General features: G+C 42.2%; 1 protein-coding gene across 6 annotated transcripts in view; it reads left to right on the top strand.

Annotated features, from left to right (window-relative positions):
* Positions 1–4,645: 4,645 nt before the first annotated feature.
* HERC2 (HECT and RLD domain containing E3 ubiquitin protein ligase 2) overlaps positions 4,646–9,779 on the top strand; it is a 116,575-nt gene continuing 111,441 nt past the window's right edge. For 5 of the 6 annotated variants that reach the window (XM_049834041.1, XM_049834040.1, XM_049834042.1 and 2 more), the window contains exons 1-2: positions 4,646–4,739; positions 5,628–5,744. In XM_049834041.1, the coding sequence (XP_049689998.1) occupies positions 5,673–5,744 (72 nt within the window). In that variant the 5' untranslated portion in view covers positions 4,646–4,739; positions 5,628–5,672. Of the gene's footprint in view, positions 4,740–5,040; positions 5,109–5,627; positions 5,745–9,779 lie in introns of those variants that run through there. The other variant, XM_049834039.1, reaches the window with a different exon arrangement.

Here is a 9,779-nt window from a genome sequence, read left to right as displayed (position 1 = left end):
TTGTGACAGTTTTTAGTTGCTTCATCCTTTTTTTTCTTTTCAGTTCTCTGTACTCTGAATTGCTTTTCCAACACCACTTCTGCAATTGAGCTGTGTCAGCTGTACAATATACTGTGATTCACACAAAACTGTTTTCACAAAGAAAAAAGGTCACAGGAGAAGAACTTGTTGAAATTCTGGATGTAAGCAATATTTTTCATTTAGAATCAGGGTAAAAAAAAGGTAGGGAGGAGTTAACCTGTTTACTCACTGCCCAGTAAAGGTAGGAATGAAATAATCTTGGAAGTGTGGATGAATGTGAAGTATATAGGTTGGAACAGAGATATATTAGAGAAAAAGATGAGAAGTAGCAAGGGCTGTTACTACTGAAAGTGAGAATGGAGCAGAAAGCCATACACAGAGACAGGAGATCTTGTTTCGTTGTCCTGAGGAGGCATCAGGAAAGAGGGTTAGGATATTGATTTCAGGAGGCTTCAATTTTTGAACATGGAAGCTGCTTCCTTTGTTTGGTTGTTCTTACGTAATTAATATTTATTCAGTAATAAACATGGTTAGTAGAAAGTGACACTGTGACTATTTAGAAATACTACTGTATGTGGGAAGGAGGAGAATCCTGTTATGTCCTTACTGTCCTGTTTTCCCCCTGTGGTAAGCACTGGTGTGGCATAATAATATTTATTGACCAATGGACTGATGGCATTCTTTGCAAATAATATAATAAAGAAATAATGGGCCTCATCATGAGCTGAAATTTTGGCCAACAGTTCAGTTCAGAAAGTATTAAAATAATGAAGGCTAATTGTAGAAGTTTCTCACTTTCTTTGGGAAAGCGTTCATCACTGAGAAGTAAGTCAGGAAATTCTCTGAGTCTCGTTTTAAGCCCAGAGTAGACTGGATTTTGCATTTTGTGGATAACAATACACAAAGGCTTCCAAACTTGGTGGGAGAGCTCAACACAAATGGCTCTTAAAAAAAATTACAAACAGAAAAGGCATTGTCTTGCAGTAAACAGTTAGGCACTGCTCTTACAGAGATGGTTTTGTGTCCTGTTTGCATGCATAACAATTATGGATATTCACTAATGAGAGAAAAAAATGCCCCACATTCCACTGCTGTTATAACTAGGATGGATTCCCTAGAGCTCACACATTTAAAATAATTAATAATTAGTAAAGATTTCATGCTTATACCTAGAAGGCCTGCAGGTGGGACTAGATACTATTTTTATGTAAACATATACTTGCTTATTTTTGGTCCTTTTTGATTAAAAAAAGTTTATTCTCACTATTTTGTTTGTTAGTTCTTGAGGTTTTGGATTTAGTTACTTGAGAATGCCTCAATTTTTGAGACTGATCTTGTCAATACTTATGATCCCATTGTCACAAGTGAAATAAAAAGAAATATGGTGCTGCCCAGATTGTCCAAAGATACTTCTCTTCCTTCTGCCTGTTCTGCTTTAGATTACTGTGGTAGTTTTATTTTATTCAACTAGTGTCTGATCTTCCTCATCTCCTTAGGCCTGCCTGACAGTGCTACAAACTGGCCCTGCACGGAGGTGAGGGGAGGGCACCATTCATGCTACCAACCCCACGTCCTTCAGCCTGTCATGGTTTACACTGATCTCATGTGCACCACCATCCTTCTTTTCCTCTACATCCTGCTCCTCTACAGTGCCTCTTCTCTTGTAGAAGCTAGCAGGGCTTCCCTGCCACATTTACAATAAAAGAGAGGTCTCCTGCCCAGAGCCAGACATTTTTAGAGCACTCTGTATTGTTTGCAGGTGTTCTAAGAGGTGGACCAGAAAATGTGACCCCTTGGTTTTAGTGTGCCTTTCGTTCTGATGTATTTACTTTGCTTTAATCTATAATAATAGTGATTTGACCATATGCCTAGAAGCAGATACCTGTAAATGACTGACTGTGTCTGTCCACAGAAACTAGATTTTTCCATGTCCAGCCATTTCTCTAGAGGAAGCAGGAAAGCTGTGCGAGGGTTTTGGCAGACATGCAGTGAAAGCAAAGAGCTGAAGTTATCTCCACCTCACTAGCAGTCCGCCCTGCAGCTCCTGAGGGCGTCAGTGTCTCTAAGGCAGGGCCATTGGATCCACTTAATGGTTTCCCTGGGTGTAAAGTAGGTTACTCTAGCAAGCTGGGACACAAAGGATGATGGATGGAGAACAGATTACAAGATCATATAACACTGCTTGAAGATGGAAATACGAATCAGAAGAGTGGAGCACAAGGCTTGGAGTGGTAACACTTCAACTGTTTGACCTGAATTTGGCTTCTCAAGTCTGTCAGATCCATACATCACCTCTATTATCTTTGTCAGTCTGAAGTGAAACAACATGCCATTGTTATTTAAATAACACCAGTTATCAATGGACATAATACTGCAAATACTGTGTATTTAGACAAACTTCAGGTTCCACCATCTTTGAATTTTCTGATTATTTGTAAAAATAATTTTTTTTTAATAATGTCATCAAAGTACTTATTCATGTTGTTTTACCAGACATACTTTTCTCTCTGGAAAATGTGTTGGGTACCTATTTTTATAAATGAGAATGCCATTTGAGATTGCACCATGCTATTACAGTGCATTTCAAGTGCAAACAAAAACTATTCATCAGAAGTGAAATCTAAATCTGGAAATACAAAATTATCCATAAATTCTTCAGAAGTACCTCTAGCTTTGAATTTCCATGGTTACTACACCCAAATATGTTTTGATTTTTGTTGAAGCAAGTGCATACCTGCTAATTGGGCCAGTGATTCAAGTCTAACAAGTTAGCTAGTTACACACTCTTCGAAATATTCACATCAAGAGTGCCAGCCAAAGGCTATAGCCATTTGTTATTTAATAAAAGTAAGAAAACTCTGAAATAAATGCAGTTTGTCTAAAGATATTCCTTTTGGATTGCAAACAAAAAATGGCAGTGAATGTTGCACATGCAGCTATCTCTTTTAGATCTGACTTGCCAATCACTTATGCAAGCAGTAGGCACAATCAGTGGGCACAGCAGTTTCAAGCAGGTTTTACTAATTCCTTCTGGTTTGGGCTCCATACCTTGCAAAGTGGTTTTTATTCCTACTTGGAATATGACAATATGACTGTTTTCATGGAATCATGGAGTGGTTTGGGTTGGAAGGGACCTTTAAACTCCACCTAGTTCCGGCCCCCCTGCCATGGGCAGGGACACCTTCCACCAGACCAGGTTGCTCCGAGCCCCATCCAACCTGGCCTTGAACACTGCCAGGGATGGGGCATCCACAGCCTCTCTGGGCAACCTGCTCCAAGTGTTATTTTATTTTCAGTCTGCTAGGTTAAGAAGAGACTTAAAATATTTCCCATCCTGGTGTGCTAGCTCTTGCTCAGCCATGGTCTAGTCAGAATAGACACAACTTCCAGTCCCCTTATATTAAACTTAAAGCTTTTGACACGTAGGCATTTGGGCAGATTTTTCAAGGGAAACTACTTTTGGTTTTGAAGGTTTGTATTTTAAAGTTTCATGGAGTAACTTGAGGAAATCGCGTATTTCTATCTTTCTGTATAAATTTTCAGGCACTTCAGAAATTTGGTACAGTATTTTACTTCAAGTGACCACTGTATCTTGATCCAAGAGAGGTCTGTGGTGACAGGCTAAGCGGTTAGGTCATGGTTCCACCCCTTACCTTGAAAATGAACCCAGAAGTATCAAGTTCACCGTGTTTTATTACAACACTTCGTAATCAGGAGTAACTAAATGTCGTGTACTTTTGCCTAAACGCCAGCAAATGCTCTCAGTTCTGCTAGAACTTCACTGCCACTCAGTCTGTGGCTTCCCGTTGGCCAAAGCCCATCATGGTCCCGTGGGCCAAGCCCTGCTCCTACGTTCCCAATCCCTCAGCTCCCGGGGAACTGGAGCCTAAGTATCGTGAGAAACGTTACTCTGGGTTAATTTGAACGTCAAAATACTGCTATAATTCATCGTCCCCAACAAACCCGTGCCGAAGCATGACTATTTGCCTCAGCGCGGTGTCTCACTTGGGCGCTGGGCTGGCTGCGCCGGCCTCCAGACCCCCGCCGCTGCCCGCCATTACCGACCTCCCGCTTCCTTCCCCAGTTTAATTTCCCGTTTCCAGCCTCGGCCCTTGCAGGCTGTTTCTGCCATTTTGTTTGGCTCTGAACTACTCGTTATCGACCTTTCTGCTCCGAAATATTTAAAGGCTTCTTTTTTTTTTTTTTTTAGCCGTGAACGTAGCAGTGTAGTTTGCAGATGGTCCCTAAAGTGACTTTAAAAAACAAAACCACCCACAAACACCCCAAACCTCTTTTTTTTTAACCTCTGCATGCTACCTAAAAGCAGACCTTGTTTTTCGGCACGATCGGCGGGATTTCAGACGCATCCGTGAGGCGGGACGACGCCTCTGCCCGCCCCCCCCCTCCCCCCTCCCCCCGCGCCGCTCCCCGCTCCGCTGCGGCCCGTTCCGGGACAGGATGTCCCGCCTCCCCCTCCTCTCCTGATTGGCCGAGAGCTCTGCTGGCGTACTGGGGGCTGAGCCGCGAATTGGCCGGGTGTCCCCTGTCTCCAGTACCGAGGGAGGGAGGGACCGGCCAGCGGCTCTGCCGGCGGAGGGGGGGGGGCGGGCGGGCGGGCGAGGGAGGGAGGGGCGAGGATTACCCGGGGCCGAGCGGGCGGCGGTAGGGCGAGGCAAGGGGTGAGGAGCCGCTGTCGCCGCCGCCGCCGCGGCCGGCCGGTGAGTGCGAGGGAGCCTGGCGCGCACCCCGACGCTTCCATTTGGCTCGGGAGGGAGGGGGAGACAGACGGCGGGAGCGTGTCCCCCCGCCCGGTGGAGCTGGCCGTAGCGGCAGTGGAGGCGGGGGGCGGGGGAGTGGTGGTGGTCGCGAGCGCGCGCGGCCTCCGTCTGGCGGCGCGGGGGAAGGGGCCTCCCCTCCTCAGCCCGGGAGCCCCGCGGGAGGGGCGGGGCGGCGCGGAGCGGAGCGCAGCCCCCGCGCCGTGTGCAGCGACCCCTGCCCGGGCGGGGCCCGCCCTCGCCCGCCTCTGCCGCCCGGGCCCCGTCAGCCGTCCGCGGTGCCGGCGGCCGTCTCCCCCCGGGCTGGCCGAGGTGGGTTGAAGCCGCGGCTGGTGGTCGTGAGAAGCGGTGACAGTGGGCCGTGAGGGCTGGGGGACGCTGCTGGGTGAGGGGGTCGTGCGGCCAGGAGGAGCCCCCCCGGACCTCGGCTGCTGCCGGGAGGGAGGGGGGGGGGGCGGGGAGGAGGGGGCGCGGGTGACCCTGATAATCGCTTGATGTTGGCCTGCGGCTTGCGTAATCTGCGATCAATTATTTATTTCATGCACCACGTATGGGTCTGAGGGGCAGCGTTAGGCCTCTGATGTAGCTCGGTGCCGCAGAAGGGAGGCTTCCTTCCCCGAGTGTTGCAGGGAAGGGAAGTGGGGGTTTTCTGGGGTTCAGAGGGTGTTCTTAATGTGTGTTGCTGGGCAGTTTCTGGGGATGTGAACGAGGGAGGTCCTTATCCACGGTAAATTCTTAAAGATCGAGCGGAAGCCATCCTAGTCTGAACAGAAATAACCTTGTGTGGTTTATTTCACGTGCTAGATTGTTATTTTTCTCATTCTGTGGCAGGTTGGGCTGCTCAGCCAGCCTGGAGAGAAGGCTGGAGAAGGAAACATGTCTTCTGAATCTTTTTGTCTGGCTGCTCAAGCTAGGTTTGACTCCAAATGGTTGAAGACAGACTTACAGGTAAGGAGTCAGATAGTTGTATTGCATTGTGAACTTTCAGGTGCAGAGCAAGGATGCTTTTAGTTCTAAAGAGCTGACAAATAGAAGACTGCAGCGTTGCTCTTGAGATAGATGTATAGGTTTTTTTGAGTATGCCGACTTAAAACTGATCTTGAAGAAACAGTAACTTATTTTGAGCTGCAAATAGATCTGTATTGTCAGTCCAGTCTCTTCAGCTTAGAAACAAGCTGGACTACCTATCTATGCTGTCTTTGCGGAGTGTCAAAGCACATAGCTGAGTATTTAGCATTACTGCTAGAACTATAAATTCTTCATTTAGACTGTTGCTAAACTTCTTGCCTGCGTATGAGCTAGCAGCTTTGTTGCACAAGGGAACTGAAGCGAAAGGCGATGGAAGTCTAATTTATATTTTAAGGAATTCAGATTAACTTTTGTTGTAGTTGTTTGTATAAGAGGTATAGGCTTCCTTTAAATTTTGTCCTTTTTGGGGGGAGTTAATTTTTTGTCAAAGATAGGTGGTTGAAATGGAACTAGTCTTTGTTGAAATGTTTGGCGAAAGTTTTCTTTTGTCTTAGAAGATGATCTGTTTTATCAAAGTTGCATGATACAGGGATGAGGATGCTATCATGTTTTCCCAATTCAGGTTTGAAAATTAAGTGGAAAATGTAGAGAAATGGAGTGGCTTTGGTCCATTATGTTTGTTTCAGGTGAAATGGGTAACTAAAGTCTGTGTCTTGTCTGTTGTCTTCCTTCCCACAGATGTTGCATATAGATAACCTTACTTTGAATAACCTTTCCAAGTTCCTGCTCAAAACTCATTCTTGTTGGGATGGGCCAGCCAGTGTTATTCCTTTGTTACAGATTAATAATAATAACAACAAAAAATTTAAAAAATTGCATCCAGAGTGACTTTACCCAAAATTGCATGCTGATAGTCTGAATGGCTGAGTTCAGCTGGTCTTGCAGTTAGGCAAGGGTTTTTCGCTGTGCAGTTGTGATTCAAAGGCAGCCTTTCTCCAATATTTTACATCAAACAAGCTAAATCAGAATCAGAAGTGACAGATATAGCCTTAGAGGTTACATTATTTCCTAGGTCTTGTATGTAAATGCTATAAAATGACAAGGCTTGCTCTTGATTTGGCTAGATTAGTTCAATTTTCATCTTTTATTCTTAACGAAGTAAAAGTTTTGATCCAAAGTTAGATGCTTTGTCTAATGAGGTAAATAAACATAGTAGAAGGCAATTTGAAGGTAAGCATATTGAGAAATACAGTAATATTTTTCTGTTCCCTGGAGGCTGTCTTCTAGATATCAAATACGTTGCTTCAACGACTGTAGAATAGAGGAAAATTTTATCTGAAAAAGTGGCAGTCTTTGCTTGTAACAGCTGCTGACTATGCATTGCCTGTTTTCCTTCTGTATTATATGGGGTGAAAAATGTGACTGTTCATGTGATTTGTCAGTTTTTTCCTCTCATTTGTAGTGCCTTTTTTTCTACGTGCCTTTTTTTCTACATCCCTTTTTTCTGTTTATGTAAACTTTTGACAAGAGCGTTTCAGTTGCCATCCAAACTTTAAGGATTATTGTCAACTGAGTGTTTATAAATGCAATGAAATATTTGTCTTATGAGACTGTTGTGTAGTTAATGTGTTGTAATAATTCCTTTTAATAATAAAAATCTTAGTAACAAATTTCTGTGAATAAGCTCTCTTATAAATAAGAGTTCTTTATGAGTAATAACAAGTTAGACTCTAATTACCGGGGTACTCCCTTTGTTTTCTCCCAATCATGGTGCTGTCAAAATAATGAGATTAATGAAATAAGAGAACAGTAATCATTTGTGATCTGCTGGACAAAACATCACTTCTCTGGAAGCTGAATGCTAACCAGGCCTCCTGGGTATAATATAATTTTCTTATTAGGTTAACTGTTTTTGGTATTACACAGGTCCTCATCACAGAACTCTATCTGGATGTATGTGTTCAGTATTCTGAAAAATGTGCATGTGAATCTTGAATTCAATGTATTGAATTCCTTTTCAATGTATTAAATGGCAGATGTCCTCTGTCAAGTACAGGGGTTTTGGTCTCTGGGGAATTTTTCTATTGCGTGATCAACTATTTTAGCTACTGCTTGACTAGCATGACCTAGCTGCGTGTGAAATTTCTTTGCAGGTATAAATCCTGTCTCTTAATTCTTTTAAGTTCTGTGTGTACTGAATATGCTGATTTCCTACTGTGCATGTTTTTACCAGCTAACTATAGAAGGATCTTATTGGTGTTCAAGAGACTGTCAACAGGAATTGAAAAGATGACCATAGTATCTAGGAGAGGTTTGAAGAAAGGTGCACTAATTTATGTGAATTAATCAAGCTGACTACAAATTATTGTTTGGAATTAGACCCTGAAACTCTTCACTTTGCAGCTAGATTTTCAACTCACTGTACAGCAGTCCAAGAGTGGGTAGGTGAAACTCCTTGGAGAAACAGAATTATACTGGGGAATTCTTATCTTAGGAGACATACAGAGATTGATTAGTCTTTAAACTAACTTTTTTTGTTTTTAAATGAAGTTCTTTGCTGCTGCACAATTTGGGGAGTATAGCTAGAATTGGAAGTGAAATGTTTAATTTGGTGGGCTGGTAGTCTTCAAAGGCTGACATGGTTTTTGCCTGGTTGGTTGGGTTTTTTGGTGTTTGTTTTTTTTTTTTTTTTGTGTGTCGCTGTTGCCAGAGAGTTTGCTCTTTAGACTTGATGGCTGTGGCAGTTATTGTGGATTAAGCCAGTGAAATCTCTCTGAAAATCATCAGATTCTTTTTTGCTTTAGCTCAAGATGATGTTGCATTAATAATGTAATACATGGTATTATAATACTGTGAGCATTAATTACTCTATAATATAGTGGTATTAGTATAATAAGAAAAGAATGACACGTGGATTTTAGCATGGATTGTGTTTAATCACCTGCGCGCGTCACTGTTCCAGCTGGCATCCAGGCCAAATTTGAATGTTCTTATTCAGTTTTGGGATGTTACTGTTCAGAGACAAAGCCAGCGTGATGTAGCATGTTATTACTGTTCTTAAGAGAATATGAAAGACACAAGCCCTTTTGTAATAGCAGTGAGCCTCTAGCCTGCAGCATTAACTGGTGTGAGATGTTAGTGGAGCTGTATCTTGACAATATATCTTTTGCTTATATTAATTTATCTGAAACTAATCAGTATTATTGTAGGAAGCCAAAATGCTCTACAAAGACCCAAGTGCACCCAGTAACTAGTCCATGTCTTTTTACTAACTTTGTGATTATTGACCTATTATTGTATGATTTACAGGTGCTAGTATAATTTTGAACGGATTAGAAACATTTGTTTTATTAAAAACCTAAACTTCCAGGTGGAGCAAAATTAAGATATTTTATGCTGTCTGAAAAAAAACACAAACTGTTATATCAGCTGAAAAAATAGGATAGCTCAGTTCAGTATGAGGTAACAGCAGTAGTACAATATGTAATATGTTCTTATATTACATGTATCAATAATGAGTATAACGTCACCATTAATAAAGTAACTGTATGCAGTTATAAAACAGGTGGATTTTAGTACAGGTCACTTTTTCATGGGTCATGTTTAACATGGTTGCTAAAAAGGTTAGTGTATCACTTAAGTTTCCAATTTTTTTTTTTAGATTTGAATTAATACACTTAGAACCACCTACCTATTTATGTCTATTACTAGTAGAAACCATCACATTTATAGCAAAATCTGTGTGTAATGGGAGATTGTGTTTTAACAGCCTTTTCTAAGGAAGACTTTTTTTTTAAAAAAAGGAAAGTCTAAAAAATATACAAATGGAAGATTAAAGTTTTTTACTTAAACCTAGATACCCAGTTTGCTGAGTCAAACTGTGCTTAAAATAATTCTGATTAAATAGATGTACTGTACTACTAATTTAGAACCTTATGCAGAGAACTTTAATTAGTGATGGCTGAATAACAAAAAACTAGAATTGCTGTCAGCTAATGGGTTGCAAGTGTGTGT

This window comes from Accipiter gentilis, chromosome 31, assembly GCF_929443795.1.
Source record: "Accipiter gentilis chromosome 31, bAccGen1.1, whole genome shotgun sequence".
Classification (NCBI taxonomy): Eukaryota; Metazoa; Chordata; class Aves; order Accipitriformes; family Accipitridae; genus Astur; species Astur gentilis.
The sequence above is the reverse complement of the archived record's forward strand: the minus strand, read 5'-3'. Positions and strand labels throughout refer to the sequence as shown.